The sequence below is a fragment of the Leptonychotes weddellii genome, chromosome 6 (assembly GCF_054177405.1).
Source record: "Leptonychotes weddellii isolate Sample4059 chromosome 6, ASM5417740v2, whole genome shotgun sequence".
In the NCBI taxonomy this organism is placed as follows: domain Eukaryota; kingdom Metazoa; phylum Chordata; class Mammalia; order Carnivora; family Phocidae; genus Leptonychotes; species Leptonychotes weddellii.
This window is the reverse complement of record NC_138374.1, coordinates 88538195-88560602: the sequence shown is the minus strand read 5'-3', so window position 1 is coordinate 88560602 and position 22408 is coordinate 88538195. Positions and strand designations below refer to the sequence as shown.

The following is a 22408-nucleotide window of genomic DNA, read 5'->3' as shown; positions in this document are numbered from 1 at the left end:
ATCTTGGTCCTTCAGGTAGATGATAAGCTTAAGGACAAAAGGAGCAGATCATACACCTCTCACATGGCTCTGTCCATATATGTAGCTACCTACAGTGGTTTCATCAATTTCATAGAGAGATAATGTTGCATTTTCAAGACAGCTGTTTGGGATTAGGAGCTTGCAAAAGTAGCTGACATTAAGGAAAAGGCAGATGGAGAATAGTGTCCTGCTTCATCCCTCCAGAGAGTAGTTCAAGTCAGGCCTGGGGTAGATCTATGTTGAGAGGGGGTATAATTACCCTGGTCCAGAGTGGCCCCAGGTCTTGTCTGGCAGACTGAGTTATATCTATCAGGGCCTTTAAAATGCTGACTTGGCTCCTGAGAAATACAAAACCCAAAACATCATTTATAAAGGTCACTGGCAATGGCCTGGGTCAGAATAACTTGAGTCCGTTTTGTGCCAATGTTTTGGAAGAGGAAGTTGCTGAATACTTAAAGCTTCTTGAGAGTACTATGTTGCTAAATCCAAACAAAGAATGAAAGAGGTTTATAGCAGAGTTTTTACTCTATAATTCAAATGCCAATCTAGCAATAAAATATGTTCTAGAAATTCCAATCAGAGACTTCTATCATCTGACTTGGAAACGAGCTGTGCTCTCTCAATGAGTACAAAGATTTACCACCTGCAAGTGCCGTAATTCAGTAGAATTATGCAGAGGTGAAGAGCGTGAAAAACTCTCACTGTATTTTAAATGCAATGAGAACTATGCTTTAAGAAATTCTCTGAAACCTATAAAAATGGTTCTTTTTAAAGAAAGTAGTGGGAATCAATGTATAAGAATTCTTAAATTCAGGAATTCAAGTTTACCCTTCAGAGTATTTTTTTTTTTTAAGACAAGTGAAAATTACTACCAATGGTTATGGTAATACATTATTAAGAGCCTCGACAACTTTATGCTCCAACTATTTGAGAAGTAGAAGCAAGAGAAGAGGAGTTCAACTCTACAGAGGGACAGCTCTACAAAGTGCTCCAATAAACTCAGGGCAGTAATTTTGAACCTAAGTTCCTTCACAGAAAGTAACAATTATTTGTGGATTTGTGAATCCATATATCAAAGTCTTTTGAATATGCTTTATGATTTTAAAAGATATCAGGACTATCCTGGCAAAGCCAGTGCATATGGTCCTCATACCAACGAGCCCCCACTTCATTTGCTCTTATTCCTCCCACACATGGAATACAGCTGCCTTGTACAAAACTGATGCAATATAACTTTGTCACTTATATCATCACCTGAGCACTCGGATACCACCCTGGGAAAGCCAAGCAAAGCAAGTTTTTCAAAATAATGGTATCAGTGGACCTTTTATAGACATATTTGAAAGCATTTCACAAGCACAAACACAATCCCTGAATGGGTTATAAAACAAAGTTTTCAAGTGGAGGGATGCAGTGAACTTTACAGCCTGATACATGTAAGAGATACACCAAGAGTTTTAGAACTGCGACGTTACTAGCACTTTAAGTTTAAAATAAGCCAGTTGGCCAACATGCCATAAGTGAAATCTCTGGTTCTCAAATTCCTCTTCTGTAAAGATGATAAAATCAGATGATCTCTGAGGTCCCTTCCAATTCTTTATTTCATGGTTCTCCTTTCTCCATATACCTTATAAATATTTCGAATGAGAATCAGATTGTAGCTCCCTGTATGTAGCGGATCTTACAGAACCTCATTTATTGATGAATTTCCCTTAACAGAGGCTCATGTGCATCTACCACATGAAAGTAGAGGCACATGACTACCACGTAGCACGTAAGAACACATACTGAGATTTTTTTAACAGTAAACAAAAGACCACATTATAGATGTATCAGACTCGTTTATTCCTTAGAAAAATAAGTGTATTGGACAATGATGCTTTCAGTTTTTATGAATATCATTCATAAATAAAAACACAACTATCTATACAAATGCCTGTTTAGGTAAGTCAGTAATGGAAAGCTATAATTTTAACTCAAATTACATAATATAAAAATACACAGCTCATCCACACTGCTAGAATACTCAAACTCATTTAAAAATAGGATGGCCCTTACTTTTTCAGCATTATTATAAATACAATATTACATTTGTCCTTATTCTCTTTTATGATAGTTCTTTTTTTAAGACTTAAAATGTAGTACTTTTTGGAATTTCTGATAAATAGATCACAATTTAATGTGAAATTCACAGATTCTGTGACAAACCAACAGTATTTATTTACACATTCACATATAGCACAAAGTGGGTCAAGTATTAGTGATAATAATTAACAAACTATTAAAATACTAAGAAAATCACCATTTTAGCAATTTAAATGCTTTATGATGGGATAATTTATATCCAGCAACACATATTTACAAATAACTTTAGAAAAAAAGTGTATCAATTTTTTTGGATAATCAAAAGTACTGATAGGTTTTCTGTATTATTTTTAGCCTCACTGTAGAAATGTTTTCATTGTCTAAATTTAATCAATGTGCTGATTAAAGACAATACATTAATAGTAAAATTATACGTATTAGTGGTATATTTGTGTGTGTGTATGAACCAATCAAAACTCAGGTTGTGAATTAAAGCCATTTAAAAGGCAAACTGAAGACAAAAATAACGTTACTGAAGCTGTTTGTCTTTCTTAAACTGCAACTCCCAAGTTGTGTTTTGCAGCTCTAGTAAGATCCAATAGACAATTCAACATGCTACTCTTGTTAGTTTTTTTCCTCCTGCTGACTCTTTTTCACATGTTAACTTTGGTGTCTCTCTACTAACTACATAAAATAGGACTCTCATCAACACCTCTCCTAGAAGTCAAATGAGTTTGATGAGGTGTTGAGTATTATTTTCCATTTTACTTTTCTATATTTACCTCGTCCAACAACACTCTTAACTGTGTAGTTTTTCTTCCATCTTATTTGGGTCGTTTGTTTTCACCCAGTCATCAGGGTACACCGAGGGAATTGGCCCTGGATCAAGGTAAACTGTGTGCCTACGTATAAAATTATTGTAATTTGAGGGTTTAGAATGTCAAACATGTTATACTAAAACTAACCAGGGATTCAAAAATTAACACCGTTTTAAAGGCACACTTATCCGAGCTCATGGCATAATCTCCAACAGAAGTGTACTCTACTGAATCCCGCACTAGCTGAGTGAACAAACACTGGCACTTCATGTGGTCGGAGCAGTTGAAATGGCCTTTACAGGAGTTCTAACTTCTTGATTTTGGTCTCGATTTTGAAGGGGAATGCTGCTGGGATTTTCACACTGTTCATCTACCTTTAAGGAAGTGGCGTGTTCTTGATGATTTTTGTTCTCTTCGGCAAATCCTAATGTCACACTCTCCCCAGAAGGCTGAAATGGCCTCTCCAAATGAACCACCTGTTTCCCTGCTTCGGCTTCTTGTTCATGCAGCAATCTCTCCACCTCCACCTCAAGCTCCAGAGTCTCCTCGTCAGCTTGTACATCCAGTTGCTGCATCAACTCTTCCAACTTCTTGGCCTTGCGGAGCTCATTTTGCTGTATGATTGTACAGAGGTGTTCAGTGAGTTGCTCTTTAATTTCAGTCTTGCGCTGGAGATCTAGCTTTGCTGTAACATACTCTGCTTCAGCCCTGTCAAACCGCTTCCTGTAGGGACAGGTACAAAGATTGGTCCATTGGTTTTCCACTTAAGAAGATATTCAAAGGAGGGCCTAGAAACAATAATTAAACTCCAGAATTGGGGGGGGGGGGAAGGAAGTATAATGAAGATATGGATACTAATATTTTATGCACGCTTGTCCTACACGTCAGACAAACCAGGCTGTTGCTGCTCAAACTTTTACAACATCCACATTTGGGCCCTTCTAATGTAATGACATTCTTCTGCATTCATTTCCTCTTCCTGAAGCTGGGCTTGAATGAAAGCAGGCTGAGAGGTTAATTCAGTGGTGAGCTAGCTCTGGTCAGGGAGAGCCCTGATTTGCAGTGTTTGTCAATTTCTGTATTATAAATACTACCACCACTATGGCCAATTTCAGGCAGTTAATGTGCCATCACTGACTGTAGAATTGGAAAGAGATACACAAAATCTGTTCTCGTGAACCAGCGCAACCTAGCTCCAGCACACAACTGGTCAAAATGTATGAGAGGTAAAACAACCGGAGAAGGAAAAAGTAGAAAATCTGCATCCCTTGATTAGTGGATTAGAAAAGGAAGAAGATTTTTGGTGGAGAAGGATATGGACAGTGGTTGCAAGGTGAATGTAAATGGTATTAGGTGAGGCAAGAAGCAAGCATCAAGTAGAAGAGAAACATTTCAGGGTAGGTTTAGGAAGGGTTTCTCAATCTTGGCACTATTGACAACTTGGACCATATCATTCTCTGTTGTGGGGAGCTGTCCTGTACATTGTAGGATGTGCAGCAGCATCACTGGCTTTCTCCCACTCCTGCTGGTAGCGCCCAATACTTGTAATAACCAAAAAGGTCTCCAGATGTTATCAAATGTCTCCTCAGGGGCAAAACTGCCCCCAGTTGAGAATCTCTGGGTTAAGTTGTTCTCTCTCCATTCTGCAACAACAGATTACTGTTAGACTTTGATCAGGGCACTTTATCTATTTACATTTATGTAAACTGCAAAGACAGGCAACGCCAATCTTAGAAATAAGGTAATTCTACTGGGGAAGTCACCCTGTGATCTTTTTTTTCTTTTGTATTAGGCTGACACAAAAAGAAAAGTTATCATATGTCGGTTCACCGTCTTTTGCCTTTTCCATGTAATTTGTTCCCTTTTTTCTTTTCTCTCTTTTTTTTTTATTTGGCCAGGAAAAGAGACTGGCCCACATTTATCAACTAATTGTTCAGTTTAATAACCACTAACAGTTGTGAAAGCCATGGTGCCTTACCTGTTATGATTGCCTACATCAACGCAATGTAGTAAGTAATTTCCGGTACTACAGTTACAGCAAAACAGAAACAGTTATATCTCCTAACACAAGATTCTCTGTCTTGAAAAAGAATACAGTGAAAAAATGAAAGGCTTTGATTTTAGAAAACCCATGGTTCAAAACCTGCCTTTGCCTTTTACTGTGTATATACCTGTTTTGTTCAAGGCCTTTTTTGGATGTAAAGAACAGATACCCAGTCAAACTAGCTCAGGTGAAAAGTGGGTTTTATTGTAGGATACAAGAGGCAATTTCACAGGCATGTCATCAGAATCAAAAGCTATTCTCTTTAATGCTTAGAAACCACAGTTTCTCTCATTTTGGCTTTCCAATCATACTCACAACCCAATATGGCCACCAGCTGTGGCTCTACATTAAATTCACTCTACTCAATTTCTCAGTGTTTGAATTCCAGGGGAAGGACCCGGGTTGGCTTAGCTTGGCTCACATCAGTTTGAACAAAGCTTAGTGTCCAGCCATGCCACCAACCCCTATTTAGCCTTTGGATTAAATGTTCTGGAGTTGGTAGCCCATCTTTGTTCTAATCAGGTGTGCCCCAGGGTCAGCACCATGAGTACAAAACACAGCTAGGTTCCTAAGGAAGAGGCTGGAGAATATATGTGCAATGTCTGAAAACTCCAGTATAGTGACCTTTGGTAGTATCTTCATCTGAGTTTTGGTTTATTTGTAAAATGGTAATGACACTATTACTTCACAGGAATGTTAAGGATTAAACGGTATAAACAGGGCAAGTGTCTCGCCCAGTGGCTGGTAGGCACTCAAAAAAGAGAACTTCTCCTTCAGAGTACCAGAATCAAAAAGCGTTGCTAGTTTATCACTAAACAAGTACTCTAAAACTAAAATTATGCAAAGTTTAAGGACTCAGTATTTATACTTGAAAACTGTTATTTACATAATGTTCACTTACCACATTTAATTTTTTTTTTTTTTTAGTCATCTAGTAACTATAAGAATGAGAAAACTAGCTGTTTTTCAATTACCCTCTATGTTAAAAGAATTGTTCCAAAGGAGCTTTGTTGGACATGTGAATCCCTTATTTCCATACTTTGTAACATATCCTGTTTATGAATGTTCTTGCATCAAGCTTAAGAGCTCTAACAATATTCTCTACAGGTATAAGAAAACCTTGCCCCTTCCCCCCAAGTCAAACCTCCTTTCTGTGGTCTGAGGTCCCCTCAGCCAGCCAAAGTCAGTAAAGATTTATTGACTGGGCTCGTGAATGCTGAATTGAAATTAAATTTGCAAACAGGTCCCTAGGTTTCCATTGATCTTTCACCCTGGATAAATCACTGAAGATTTTGCATTTTGTTTATTTATTTAAAGTTCTTCTGGCCAGAAACATGCATATATATTCCTGCACAGAGTGATTTATGTTTGAAATATTGATTAATTTCACAAACTGCACTATGAGCTGGAGGTTCAGGTGGATAATACCAAATCAGAATATGATGACATGTTTTGGAACAGAATAATAAGAGCATTATATATAACACAGTAAGCTAAATTGAACTGGAAATGTAATTACAGAATTGTTTTGTTATTTTAAAGGGACATTAAGTGATTTAATGATATTTAAAGGGTTCTAGAATCTGTCTCTTGGTTTTGGTATCCTGAAATTTTTTAAGAATTCAATAATTAACCCTTGGCATGCTGTTAGGTTTCCTGGGTGCACTTTCAGTTTTTTGGTTCCTTTTCTGAGCAGTTCTAACTATTTGTAAGGATCAACATATCAAGGTTTTTATCCTAAGAAAGGATAGAATAAAACTACATTTTGCAATTACTGTATGGGTCCACTGGATCCTTTTACACATCTGAGATACATTACAGAATTGCTGAGACAGGATATATTGTTCCTATATCTTGAAACATTTTGCCATTTTGTTGCCCTGGGAATTATTTCCTTATTACTCATCAATTATTCCCATTTTGCAGAAAAAAAAATAAGAAAACAGAGAATGATAGAATGACCCAAAGGATGATGCCACAGTGAAATAAATCACTGTTTAGTTTCCTTATTGTGTTGTTCAAAGTATCACATCATCTTTCAAAAAGATATAAAAAAAGACTAGAAACACTGTATCTGTAATCTGTTCTCAGCTTTCACTGAACACAGTTCAGAATTAGTATTTTTCATTTTCTGCCCACAGTGACAAAGTAGAGACAGTTGACAGATGAAGACATTTCGCAGCTATTAGACAAATCATAAGACAAATGTTATGGTAGGCTAAAAACATGACCACCCATAGATATTCACTTCTTAATCCCCAGAATCTGTGAATATTACCTTATATGGTAAAAGATGTGATTAAGTTTACAATTTTGAAAGGAGTTTATTCTGAATTATTCAGTTGGACCCTAAATATAATCACATGTATCCTTTTAAGAAGGCAACATAGGGGGTGCCTGGGTGGCTCAGTTGGTTAAGCGACTGCCTTTGGCTCGGGTCATGATCCTGGAGTCCCTGGATCGAGTCCCACGTCGGGCTCCCTGCTCAGCAGGGAGTCTGCCTCTCTCTCTGACTCTCCCCCCTCTCATGCTCTCTGTCTCATTCTCTCTCTCAAATAAATAAATAAAATCTTTAAAAAAAAAAAAAAAGAAGGCGACAGAGGAAGTTTTGAGAGAGAAGAGGAGGAAGCAATGTGACTACAGAGGCACAGAACTTAGTGGTGCAGCCACGAGCCAAGGAGTGCCTACAGCCACCAGAAACTGTAAGAGGCAAGGAATGGATTCTTTCCTAGAGTCTGTGAAGGAAGACTGACACTGCCAACACCTTGATTTCAAACTTCTGGCATCCAGAAATGTAAGAGAATAAATTTCTGTTGTTTTAAACCACCCAGTTTGTGGTAACTTGTTATGGCAGCCCTAGGAACCTAATACAAAGGCCAAAACAGACAGTCTAGGTTCTAGATGGTGACACCAATGACATACATGAAATCTCAAGCGTATGAGACTTCAGAAAAACACATCCTAGATGAACCTGTTCTCAAAATCAGAGTCAGTGACTGAAAAATACATTTCTGAGGATAAAAAGGAAATGTTATTCTCATAGAATTAATAATTCCAACAGAAAGAACTCGATCACACAGTATTTTACAAGTACTTGGACCGTCTTGTGTTGTGAAAGTGTTGTGAAAGGATGTAACTGCATTCTTTCAGCTTTTTATAATGTTGGGAGTAAAGAGTTACTTGACATAAAGAGGTCTGCTACGCTTACATTCTTATTAAAATTTTTAATAAAGTTTCTTTCCACAATCCCTATTATTTTTACTTCTGTAAATTATACATAAAACATTTATGTATATATGTGTGTATGTGTATGCACATGTATGTGTACATGTTAATGGGAATGTCTATTAAACGTAAATAGCTAACAGTGATTATAGTTTTTCCTGGTCCATGAAGGGTCAAAGAAATGTTCTACACACAGCCACTCTGTTTCACAAGTTGGTCTACGCAGCATACGGCAGCCTGGGAGTCATAGATGCAAACAGCAGCAATAACTCTCAATTTGGTTCACTCCAAGTGCTGGTCTCCTTAAAAGGGTCTACTCTAACAATGCTCTATAGAAGCCAATTTTAAAGCAAATTCTGGACTATTCATTATCTAAGAACCTTTTGTAGACATTGCACTGTACTATAAAACTACAGTATTATTTTTATTTAAAAAAAAAATCAAGGAAATCTCCAATAGAAACTGGTTGCCCTGGGGATTAGCTACCAGTATAAATCTAAACCACAATATTGTATCACCAATCTCTAATTTCTCAATAACCACAAGTGTAAATTTAGAAAATGTTGTCTTAATCTTATGCATGAACAAGATACAATGCTGGTCCTAGTCACAATCGTCTATGGCTTCTCTTTGACTTATCTCAAGAGCTTAGATTTTTAAAAATAGCCTCACACATACAATATGGATATTCACATACAACTATGTCAATACCAGTACCATGAGAAATTGCCATCTTTAGTTTGTTAAAACATGTAAAATTTTATGTAAATATAATATAAAAATTTACTAAAATTTCATTAAACATGTTTATATATTACGGGATGTTTTCTTCTTTAACCAGTAATCCCACTTTCTTTGTGGTTCTCTGAAGGCTAAAACTATGACATTTCTTATATTATGTTCAACATACAAATGCATCCTACTCCAGCCTCCTCTAGGACAGAATTAAAACATAATGAGATGATTTTCTGTTGAGGTATCCATAATAATCTGAATTATTCACATAAAGGGCTATAAAGGCAAAAGAATGTTCCTCTGGTAAACTTAAGTTACAGAGAATAAAATATGCTAAAAATCTAGGATTAGTTTTATCTTAATAAAATCTTGGTTACCTCCTTAATGACCTTATAAATAGAAATCTGGAACCTCCAGTTATCAGCTACTGATGGCATTAATTTAAGCAGTTAATTAATAAAAGCAACCCATTAAGTCTAATAGCATATGGTCAAACAACAATTACAAAAATCACAAGGACACCACAAACCTCTTTCTTAATAAACAGTGAATTAAAAGCCACAATCAAGCATTTCCGCTTTATTAAATTGTTATATAAACATTCTGATGCTGTGGTTTACCCTGGACTAATGAGGCATTCTGATTGATTTCTAGTGTTAGAGAGAGATGCAAAACGGAGTCATTAACACGGCATTCCCTTGTGAAAAAAGACAAACTAGGATGATTAAAGCAACGCTGAAAGGGCTGAAAACCCTGAAACTGGACCTAATTTTTTGCCCTTTTATCTGCTTGCAAAGTTCATGTAATTCTTTACATGTGTTAGTTCATTTTAAAAATACTCCATGATGAATTTTTCACTAAAAAAATTCCAGTGGTTGAAACCAAGAAAACACATGATAGCAAACTATTATATACAGAATACAATCAAAAAGAAAAAAAAAAAGAGGAAAACTTCAAGCTTTCGAGACAGAGTGGTATTTTCTTTAAATACTCATATAAAGCACTGGGTGTTATACGAAAACAATAAATCATGGATCACTACATCAAAAACTAACGATGTATGGTGACTAACATAACATAATAAAATAAAATTTTTTAAAAAATACTCATAAGGCTTTTAAAAAAATAAACTAGGTCTTCTTTCTTTGATGAAAACTGAAATGAGAACTAGGATAATCTCTAAGAACCATCTCAGATAATCAAAATTCCTTAATAGAAAGATTATGGACTTGGTGTTAGAATAATAGAATTTGGGGACAAGTCATATAGACACTTAAGAGTCCCAAACATTACATAGCTGATGGTTTAGCAAGAAAGACTAAAATGCAAATAAATAATGCAAGAAACGCTCTAACAGGAATATGAACAAGGATGGGGGGAAGTTAAGGAAGACTTCAAAAAGAAGAGACACTTGATTGAATACAAAATAGGGATAAATAGAGCACCTAACGGTATTGTTATGAGGCTTCAATGACGACACACCTGAAAGCTCCTGGCCCAGCTAGCAATAAACATTAATTTACTCTGACTCCTGGTTCAGAGTTCTCTCAACTCACCGAGCATATGAATACTCGAGGCTGGCCTGATCGATCCGGTTTCTGAGGATTCCAATATCAGCTGACACCATGTCATCTAGAGCCTGTAACTCCTTTTGGATCCGCTTTAGTTTCAAGGTCTCTGCTTGAGTTCTTTTAGATCTAGAAAAATGAGTAGAAAAATAAAGACATTTTAAAATCACGTATCTATATACAATATAAGTGAAAAAAGCAGCCTACTGTATATACAATATGATTTTAATGTATAATTTTTTAAAAATTAGAAAAAAAAGCACAAATTGAAATAAAACAAATGCTGGCAACATTTTGGTTTATCTCTAAGACTGCATTTGTGCTGTTTTCCCTTATTATTCCAATACACAAAGGAAAAAGTAAGATTTAAAAAAAAAACAATTAGTTCACTTATAGGTCTCTATTCATTCCATGAGGATGTGAACAGGCAGTGAAAGAATATATCTGTATTCTCTTTACATGGAACACCTAACAAACCTTTCTAAATTTCTAGCCTTCAATTCTTGCTAAGCCCATTTTCATTTGTCTGATACTTAGTGGACAAAAGAACTGATGCCTGCATTAAACACCATTTCTTTTTGTTTTTTTAAACACCATTTCTTTATATTTTTGGTTTTAACCTTTTTAGGACCCATTTCCCCCAAACTTTCATTACTTTGATTCTTTGTTTTTAGGCACTACAGGTCCTCAAAATGCTTTCTGGGGCTCAAAACCAATACTTTTTTTTTTTCTTTCTTTAAAAGCACATTCAAATACATGACACACTGAAGAAACAGAATAAACAAATACAAAAGCCAACCTTCAAACTGATTTCACTTACTTCAAAATTTCATACCCTTCTCACAGAATAAAACCCCCCCAGAAAACCACTATATTGCAACTTATATTCTCCTGATTTCTACTCCATTATGCATTTTCCCTTGTTTTCTGCCTACAAAAGTTACCAGTATGAATCTTTTACTTCAAGTACTTTGCTGGCGCATTTATTAATAATCTAATCAGGTTATATTTCCCTACATTTCCGCCTGTATCAATACTTTGTCTTCAACCAAATGCATGTAAAGAACAAGTGCTGAGCCTATAAATCTTTCTGTAAAATCCCCAGTGAACAGCCTCCCCAACCACTTCCAAAATGAAGACTACTGAAGTGATTTCCAAAATCGCTATTCACTTTCAATAATCACATTTTTTTTCTTGAAATGTAAGTGCAGTAAGTTGCATATTTCCTATGTTTCATGAAAGATCAAAGGGGACCAGCTGGAGAAAAAAGAAAATCATCATTTTCAAATACATACATCCCTGACAGATAAAATTCTGAATGACTCTCATATACCTACTTGCCTTTCTCTCTAGCCCTGTCCCTTCCCCTCCCCCGACACATACATCAGCTTCAATAACCAATAGTTTTGCCAGGCTTTTCTGGAGATCTGAAAAGAAAATGCCAAGAATACTCGCTTGCATTTCATTCTCCCTATTCTCAATCATTGCTTCACTGACTAAGCGTGGTTTCCTAAGGCCACAGCACACTGGAAATTACAAACTAAAAGGGCAGGAAGAGTGGGTGAGGGGTGAAAAGTGGCTCAAATGGGAATGTTGCTGTTGGAGGCCAACACAGCAAAGTAAAGGAAAAGTGACTGCTGACAAACTGACACTGGGAGGTGACAGAAATATTGAAGTGCACATAATAGGGCAGAGTGCTCACAATGGTGACCCTGAGTCACTGATGAAAGGTTATATCATGTATCAGTGGGGGAGATAAATTATTCAAGAAAAATGTCCATAGAAAAACACAAGATTTCTGGGAGTGGAAATCACTTATGTGGAATAAATAATCTTACTCTTCTACATGTCACATGATTAAAACCTCCCCATGTCAAAATTAAAACCTGCACTTGTTGCTAATGCACTTATACTGATGGCTATTCACCTCTTCCTTCGGATGTGTAGATGGCTAAAATTGAAAACACTGATGCTGATTCTGAAGTTTTAATTGCACCTGTATTCACAATTTTGGCTTACAAAGTCCTCCTTAATAAATAAACATCGGAATTTCAGTATCATTTATAAAGCATAATTTGTTTAGTTAGCTTTAAAAGTAACACTGTAGGGTGCCTGGGTGGCTCAGTCGTTAAGCGTCTGCCTTCGGCTCAGGTCATGATCCCAGGGTCCTGGGATCGAGTCCCACATCGGGCTCTCTGCTCGGCAGGAAGCCTGCTTCTCCCTCTCTCACTCCCCCTGCTTTTGTTCCCTCTCTCGCTGTGTCTCTGTCAAATAAATAAATAAAATCTTTAAAAAAAAAAAAAAATAAGTAAATAAATAAATAAATAAAAGTAACACTGTAGAGGGGCACCTGGCTGGTCGGTAGAGTATGTGAATCTTGATCTCGGGGTTGTGAGTTTAAGACCCACACTGGGCATGGAACCTACTTTACAAAAAAAATTAAAAATGAATGTTGTAGAGAAAAACATCAATTTATCAAGAGAGACAAGGGAAAAGAAATATAAAACATGACAGAACTGATCGCAGATTACAAACAACTCTCCTAGTTCAGGTGCCTCACCTTTCTGCAATAGCTTTAGCCAAAAGAGCTTTCTTACGTTTATTTTTCTCTTCCATTAGCTGTTGTTCTTGCTGGAGGACTTCCCAACGAGATTTTTCTTGCCTAGGGAACAAAAAAAGTATAAAAAGGAGTTTCTGAAACCCCATCCTACACCTTACCAGGCTCAGTTCCCTATGTATAAAATTTAATCAAGCAGATTATGTCTATTTTCTTTCAAAAACTCTCTTAAAAGGAACCCATCTGCAGCTCATTATTTTGTTCTAATAGGAACAAAGATTATGATTTGAAGGCTTACATAAACTGGCCCTTTGAAATCCATTATATGTATATAATCTAGGAAGCCACAAACTGGAAGCTAGAGTACTATGGCATTTCTTAGGAGAACAAAGAAAATTGTATAAGTTAATTATGTATTATATGCAAAATGGAGAGCAAAATAAATTGGTATGTAGCTAATATCATGTTCTATCTTTTAGAGTTTTCTATAATGAAAAGTCTCTACCACCTAACACCCTCAGGACAATAACCAATGTTTATTTTATTCATTTTTTTTCAATACGCTTTCTTTTTTCCAGATCTCAAACAATTTTAAACAGAGCGAAACACCATGAGCTAAGATTTGAATGCTGGGTTACCGAGAGACTTCAAAGATCTGAAAAGAGTTTTCCCTCTGTTCAATTCTGAAAGACGTAGATTAAAATTTCCCGTAAATTCAACAACTGGATGTCAACTCAAACAAGGTCATGACAAAGCTATTTATTCCTTTTACTGCCATTTCTTATGGCCACTGTATCAAAATTCTCTAGTCCGAGACCTAGTAACCACTTCCAAATTGATCATTTCCTTCCCATTCTCACAGCCTCCACCCTGGTGCTGGCACTGGTCCGCTCTCAGCTTCACTATCGCGGGCATCTTGTCACCCGGTGCTGGAGGTCCAGCTCAGCTGGTGCCCTCCCCTGAATGCACCACAACGCCGACACCTGCATTTTCTCTAACCATTGTTTTGACCAGGGTCTCTCTCTCTGAGAGGCCTTGGTGATACACGACTGCATCGGGGAGCTCAACAGACAGGAACCCTCAGCTTCCACATCCTTCGTCGCCCTCCCTCATTCTCTACTTTCTCTGGCCTCACTTTTGCCTCTTCCAGAGACATGCGATGCCATCTCTGAGCATCCTATAGGATAGAGCTTTCCTTTCCCCTTCTTATAGGCTCAGAATTCCTTTTTCAATGACAGTTCTTGAGATTACATGTCTTCTATGAAAATTTTCCCAAGTACCTAAAAAAAAAAAATTATTTTCCTAACAACATTCAATCTAAATTGTCCAGCTCAATTTAAACCCACCCTCCTCTACTTGTCTCAGGTCTATGCTGGTAAACTACATTTAAAGACATTTAAATATATGTACTTGTTCAATGTTGTTCTCATAATTCATGTGGCTTTATATCTCTTGTAAAAAAAAAAAAAGGAGGAAGAAGAAGAAGATAGCAGGAGGGGAAGATAGCAGGAGGGGAAACAAAACATGAGTGGATATTAAAACATAAGCTCTAGGATAAATATTTTGAGAATTCACAAGTGATAGAATAGCAATTTCCATAAGAATGTTTCTAAACTAAATTCTGGAGGTAGTTTCTAATACAAGCACATTAAATAAAGAATAAAAAGAAATCAAATGATGGAGCTGAATCGTTTTATTAGTCCTCTCAATTTCCTAAATTTCAACTTTTCTTTGACTATCCCTTCGTATCTCTTCACAAACACCCTTTTCTGGGCCAATGGAGATGTAGTCTGGACAGTGAAGAATAGGTTCGATATGGGGATGGAGTGAGTCCTACGCATAAGAACTGCTTCTGGTGATGGTAAAGGGCAGAGACTTTGGATCCAGAAAGACCTGTATGTGAACCCCAACTCTGCTACTTATTAGCTATGTATTTGCTTTAGGAATAAAGTTATCTTTTCTGAGTCCAAGCTATCTCATCTATAGAGTGAAAATCATGAACTGGTACTATAAGCTGCTGCAAAGAGTAAGTGACATAACATGTATAACATACCCAACACTGACTGGTTTACAACACATTTAGGGGGTAGCTAATCTTTAACAGGTTATCCATTACACCTCTAGGTCAGAATATAAAAAAGAAAATGTTAAAACTACTATTTCTTCAAAGCCTAACGGAGAAAAAAAAGTAAAATGGAAAAAGTCTCATGGATATATAGACTTACTAACAATTCCACTTTCTTTTTTTCCATTTTGCAATCTGGCTTCGGGGGTAGAATCCTGGCGTTTTTGTGACTATCGTGGGAATTCTCAAGTCCCAGTTCCCTTGGTTGACTTTCAATACCCTGTGGTTTTCCATCACCAACAGGAGAGGTGAGTGTAAGAGGACTAGAAGGAAGAGGGAAAGAAGAATGTGGTTTTGGACTATTAAAGCTTGGTTTTGGTGCAGAAAGCAGCTGCTCTGGAGGTACTGAGGTTGATCCATCTTGAAGTCCAAGTTTTTGGCTTTGCTCTTGAAGGGCTTTTTCTCGCTGAAGTTGTTGTCGACTTTTCTTCACAGGAAGACGCCGCGGTGGTTCAAACGGATCTGTGTGAAAAAGAGAATGGAGAAAAATTCCCTTGTGTGAGCAGCAAATAATTAGAATTTCTCTAAGAAAATAAAGCATTAACATTAAGCTTTGATAATAATTCTACAGGGTTTCTCCCCTCTACCACAAAAGCCCAGGGAAAAACAGCCATTTTCCTGTAGCGTTTTAACAGTTCTCCAATCATACTGTCCCAACTCAAAATTTACCTTAAGAAGTCCATTTGTCTGTTGAGTTAGGCCTCAGAATAAAAAACAAGGTTTCTTTTTCAACTTGAATTGAGAATTGCCTCAAGAATCAACTAATCTGACCAAACAAGGTAGACAAATGAATTCTTGATAGGTCTTTTTTTTTTTTTTTTTTTTTTAAGATTTTATTTATTTATTTGACAGAGAGAGGGAACACAAGCAGGGGGAGTGGGAGAGGGAGAAGCAGGCTCCCTGCAGAGCAGGGAGCCCGATGCGGGACTCGATCCCAGGACCCTGGGATCATGACCTGAGCAGAAGGCAGTCGCTTAACCAACTGAGCCACCCAGGCGCCCTCTTGATAGGTCTTAAATTTGATTTATGATTCTATCTGCTCTCCTGAAATAAAATGGTGGTTGCGTTTACAGATGGGCTGCACCTTTCTTAAATAATAGCAGATCTTAGGCCAATCTGATACACAGGTAGATGTAATGCATAAAGTATAACTGAATGAAATCTCTTCTTTCCAAGAATGCTAGTTAACCCTCAATTGTTAGCTTTCATTTTCCAGAGCAGTGCAAGGTTGTGTTCCCCAAAGTCAGTTAGCCATTAATCAATACACACAAGCTAATTTTAATAGCAGTCTAAGCAAACCAATAGAGGAAGATAAAACAACTGGGAGAAATTTTTTTAAAAAGCACTATAAAATAAATAATATCCCTATTATACTTTTTGGGTTGTCTATACCAGTGTTAACCTTTTAAGACAGAGTACTGGAGAATTTACTCACATTCACACAATATTTAATAAGATCTGTAAATGGTATTATTTACAAAATACCTGGGAAATGAAATTGTGATAAGTCCTTGTAAATGAACTTAAATAGGGCTTTTAAAATTCTGCACGTTGACTTCTGAAGCAACACAAGCCTAGTATTTAAATCTCCCAAAGGAGAATTAAAGGCTCTGGAGTCACAGCTCTAGTACTGCTTTTGTCCAGCTCAATAACCTTAGGCAAGTCAATTAATTATTCCATACCTCAGTTTCTTCATATGCCAAAGGGGTTGAAAATTTACCTGCTCTACTTAACTCATGGAATTGGTGTAAGGATTAAATGAGATAGGTAAAGAAAATACTTTTAAAAGACAGATGTACCATCAAAAGTAAAATGTTATTTTTGTTGACTTTTGCCAGAAACACAAAGTAGCCTCGTCTATTTTAGGACAGGAACTTATTCTTAACCACTGATCTCTATTCACACCATCAGAAAATGTCTGTTTACTTCCCAGTTACACTCACTTAGCTGAATTAATAGTCCCTATGAAATCCAGTACTGCAGCTTCCAATCTATTTTGCATTTTCACAGAACCTGCGTATGAGATTAAAATTGCTACAATAAACAAGTAACGAATAATAAACCAAACAATAAACAAATTCAGTCCACTTAAGAACAGAACATATGATATAAAAACTCCTGGAACTAATAAGCCATTATAGTAAGGCTGCAGACTGCAAGATTAATATACAAAAGTCAAATGCTTTCCTATGTACCAACAATGAACAAGTAGAATCTGAAGTTAAAAACATGATACTATTTGCATTAGCACTAAAAAAAAAAATAAAATGTAATACTTAGGAATAAATCTAAGAAAGTAAGTACAAGATCTATAAAGAAAACTACAAACTCTGATAATGAAATCAAAGAACTAAATGGAGAGATATTCCATATTCATGAGTAGAAGATTCAATACTGTCAAGATGTCAGTTCACCCCAACTTGATCTATAGATTCACTGCAATCCCAATCAAAATCCCAGCCAAGATACCGTGTGCATACTGACACAATGCTTCTCGAGTTTATATGGAGAGGCAAAAGACTCAGAATAGCTAACATAATATCGTGAAGAACAAAACTGGAAGACTGGCATTACTTGACTTCAAGACCCACTTTAAAGCCACAGTAATAAAGACAGTGGGTATGCTGAAAAAAATAGACAAACAGACCAATGGAACAGAACAGAGAGCACAGAAATAGACAAACCGATGAAATAGAACAAAGAACCCAGAAACAGGTTCATACAGGTATGAAGCACTGGTATATGACTGAGATAGCATGGCCTATCAAGAGCAAAAGGTCGAATCATTCAATAAATGGACTTGAGGAAAAACTACTATATGGAAAAGATAAAATGAGATCCATACCTCACACCATATAAAAACAAACAAAACATTCTCCAAATGGGTTAAGAACTTAATGGCAAATCAACACTTTAAAATTCTTATTAGAAACACATTTCTTTATGCAGTGTTTTGAATCTGTTGTAGCTTATAATAAAAATGTTAAAAACTCCTAAAGAAGAAGATAGTAGGAAGGGTAAAATGAAGGGGGCGGAAATAGGAGGGTGAGACAAACCATGAAAGACTATGGACTCTGAGAAACAAACTGAGGGCTCTAGAGGGGAGGGTGTGGGGGTATGGGTTAGCCTGGTGATGGGTATTAAAGAGGGCATGTATTGAATGGAGCACTGGGTGTTATATGCAAACAATGAATCATGGAACACTACATCAAAAACTAATGATGTAGGGCGCCTGGGTGGCTCAGTCGTTAAGCGTCTGCCTTCGGCTCAGGTCATGATCCCAGGGTGCTGGGATCGAGTCCCACATCGGGCTCTCTGCTCGGCGGGAAGCCTGCTTCTCCCTCTCCCACTCTCCCTGCTTGTGTTCCTGCTCTCGCGGTCTCTCTGTCAGATAAATAAATAAAATCTTTAAAAAAAATTAAAAAAAAAAAAACTAATGATGTAATGTATGGTGACTAACATAACAATAAAATTAAAAAAAAAAGAAGAAACTTCAAAAAACCTCTTAATTGAGTATAAGGATTAATATCTTATGATAGGGTACTACCACCTAATGGCAGGGTAGTAAATTCTTAAGACACAAAAATGTTGACGAATTTGACCACATTAAAATTAAATACTTTGTTCATCAAAAGGTAAAAGTTAAAAAATAAGTTACAAGCTAGGAGAAGATATTCAGAGGAGAAGATATTCATAATATACCTGGCAAAGAACTAGTATCAAGAATAAATAACTCATGAATATTTTCTTTAGACATTGGCGGCACTGTAATGGCACTGTTTTTTTTTTTATTTCCAGTTTTTTAGTATGAAATAAGTCATACATCAAATACATGTATGTGTTATAGACACATATCCAACCTGTATGGATTATTAAAAATAGCAACATTTTAACAAATAAAACATGACTATAATAGACATAACTGCTATTCAATGATAGACATGTTATCCTCTCTTTTGGAACACATAAGATAATTGTATTTATTGCCCTCCAAATCATACTACTTGCTTTTGTTAAATGAAATGTAAGTATGAGTGACACCTATCATTTACTGATGGAAGCATTTAGTTGCCAATGCTCAATTCTCATGCCATGGTGAATTCCTAAATGATAGCACCAAAACACAACGTGAAGTAATTATGTGGAAAAGAGTGACCTGCCAGTCCATATTAGACATGAAGCTAGAGTGAAAAATAAATCTTTATTATTTTAAACAATTGATATATTAGGGCTCTTTGTTACTGTAGCGTAACTTGTCTCAACTTGATTTCATTATTACCAACACTTTTGAAATTCCCTATGTATTTGCCCCTTCCTGATAATATTCCCTTGTCTTTCTAGTATCCTGTATTTTGATGTCCTATTTTCCCAAAACAATATACCTGCTTTGTATCATTTTGATCTTCTACAAATGTATCAGGTTGTTCTTCTGCAACTTGCTCTTTTCATGCATTATATTTATGAAATTTACACGTTAATGCATGTGGGTATACTTCATATATTCCCATAGCTGTATAGCAGCCCAATGGATGGTTATATTACAATTTATTTATCCACTTTTTTAAATGAACAACTGGTTTGTTCCTACCTTTTTAATACTATAAATAAGAATGCTAAGAACAGGGGCACCTGGGTGGCTCAGTGGGTTAAGCATCTGCCTTCAGCTTAGGTTGTGATCCCAGGGTCCTGGGATTGAGCCCTGCGTCAATCCTGCTCTGCAGGGAGTCTGCTTCTCCCTCTCCTTCTCCCTCTGCCTGTCACTCCCCCTGCTTGTGCACACGCTCTATCTCAAATAAATAAATAAAATCTTAAAAAAAAAAAAGAATGCTAAGAACATTCTTGATCTTTCCTAATGTGCATATGGTTTTCTCTAGAGTACTGTCATGCTTATTTTTGCTGGCAACCAACTCCATCTTCATGGATTACTTAATTATATTTTAAGGTTGGAGACTTTTTAAGGAAGGAGGCTTAAAAATTAAAAATCCAGATTTTCTAGTTTTACAAATGAGAAATTCAAGGCAAAAGATTTAGAGGCAGAGCTAGGAGATCTATATGCCAATCGCTGTGTTTGGCTATGAGTGTACAAAGATGCTATGTAGGGTGGACATAGACTAGTGGTTGGTGTCTATGCTCTAACATCTCACTATGGAATGACAGGCCTTGAAGGTAACGTCCTTCCAGCCCCACTCTATCCCAAATTGAAGAGATATTTAGAAATGTACTTCTACATAACGAATCTACTGTTATAATTTAGTTGGCAAACTCACCTCTGCTAACACATAGTCTCTGTGAAATCTTCCCAAGCTCCACCCAACCCCCAGCACAGTCAGGTTCCTGCTAGCTCTGTAGTAAGCTCTTGTAAATTTTCTACTATCCATTATATTATAGTTTGTCTCATTAGACTATCAGCTCTTTGAAGGCAAGGATGATGCCTTGTTCATCTTAGTATGTGCATACAGAAGATGATACCTCTAACTTTGGGTCAGACCAAAAGCAGGAATACTTGTACTCTGTACCTTCAAATATGTGAACGGATGTTCAAAACACAGCGAAAGAATTTGAGAACCTCAAGCTAAAGTCAATTAACTACACACTGTAGTATAACTTTTATGATACAATTTTTTAAAGGCCTCTGGACCAATCAAAAATTCCTCCATCTATATAACCTACACTGGCCTTATGTTACTACTTTATTTCCTTTTCCACTTGTCAGCCTTAGATTATTTTTACATCTATGCTAATAACACACAGACTTACCTGAGCAACATCCAATTTGATCACAAACTCTAACAAAAAGCATGCCAGGGCTCATTTAATTTTCTCCCACAAGTAAAGTACATAAATTATGGTACTCAGGGTGATGTACTGTCCACTACCAGGATCACCATACAGAATTTCACGAAATTTCAACCACAAACAAAGCATAGTTTATACCAAGAGTTTCTCACCAAATAACAGCAAAAGTTATTCCTTCATTAAAAGAAAACAAAATAGTACGAGTTCCAGCGAGGGAAACACAAATTTTTAGCTGACAACAAAGTCAACAGGTATAATCTCACATGTAGCCTCTCAAAAACTCTTGGTTTTCTCACTCTCAAGAGTTAGAATTACATAAGTCGTCTGGCAACCAGAAGTGAATGCAAGACTCCAGATGTATTATGAAAAGCATCGTCTCTGCGTTTATTCAGATCCCTGTGCTTCCTTCTTCCCAACCATTGTCAACTTTGATAAATTCATCACAATTCTAATATGGTTTGTGCCCCTCCTCCTTCTTTTACCCGACCCCAACTCTCCAGCCATTGATTTATGCAGCAGTCTTCCCATACGAGACAGCTAGGCTGTAGGCTCACTTCCTCTCCCAAGTCCCATTCCTTTCACAGAAAAAGTCAAATCCAAATCCCTGAAATGGATTCCTGAACTTTCTTTTCTAAAAGAAAATCCCAGGCCCCTGGACTCGCCCCTCCCTCCCTGGCTCCCAGTACATTCACCTCTGGAGCCCCTCAATCCCCTCTTCCCATTATAGCTCCTTCCCCAAACATCAACACATTACCCTCTTTCCCGCCCCCTTCTCCCCTCAAACGCTGCAGCCCCGCCCCTTCCCCCAGGAGACGCAAAGATTAAATCTCTGCCGGCACGTCCCGTTACCTTTAGCCTGCTTTAGTCGCCTCAGCTCCTCCTCAGAGAAGCCAGCCCAACCCCGCGCCATCCGCCTCGGCTGCCAGCACCCCCAGAACGCCCAAACCTCAGAGCCCCGACTGCCAACACGACTACCCAGGCACATCCGGGTTTTTTCCCGTCCACGGCCGACCAACCAATGAACGCTTCGAGTTCTGGCTACAAGGTCCCCTCTCGCTTGCAGCAGGGCCCAGCTGCCTTCGAGTTGCCTCCGGCCGTGCCGGACAAACTCCATGCGGAAATCTCGGCCGCGGGGACATTTATGTCTTTGACCTGAGTCTGATCTCTTTCCCTGTCTCTTATTCTCATTGGGTTAGTAGCTTAACAAGATAAGGGGAGAAGTGGCGATGGGGATGAGGGTGGAGATAAACAGGCAGTTAGGAAGTGGCTACAAGTCTGTGGCGGAAAAGAGCGGTAGCTACGGTCTCCTGGGTCCTCTGGGAAGTCAATGGGGCGGAGCCCTCTACTTGCTAGGTGTGGAAGGGTGGCTTTCGGGACCTGTGGAGATCTTTTCCAGAACTGCCCTGGGATTATCCTGCAAATTGACGCAAGAGA

At 37.4% G+C, this 22408-nt stretch overlaps 1 protein-coding gene across 1 annotated transcript; it reads right to left on the bottom strand.

Moving 5' to 3' along the window:
* Positions 1-1842: 1842 nt before the first annotated feature.
* GORAB (golgin, RAB6 interacting) lies at positions 1843-21983 on the bottom strand. Its single transcript, XM_081824585.1, has 5 exons — positions 21824-21983; positions 15283-15640; positions 13057-13158; positions 10485-10625; positions 1843-3647 (listed from the first exon to the last, which is right to left on the bottom strand). Exons 1-5 carry the CDS (start codon positions 21957-21959, stop codon positions 3191-3193), a joined length of 1194 nt encoding a protein of 397 aa, XP_081680711.1. The 5' UTR covers positions 21960-21983; the 3' UTR covers positions 1843-3190.
* Positions 21984-22408: the final 425 nt, after the last annotated feature.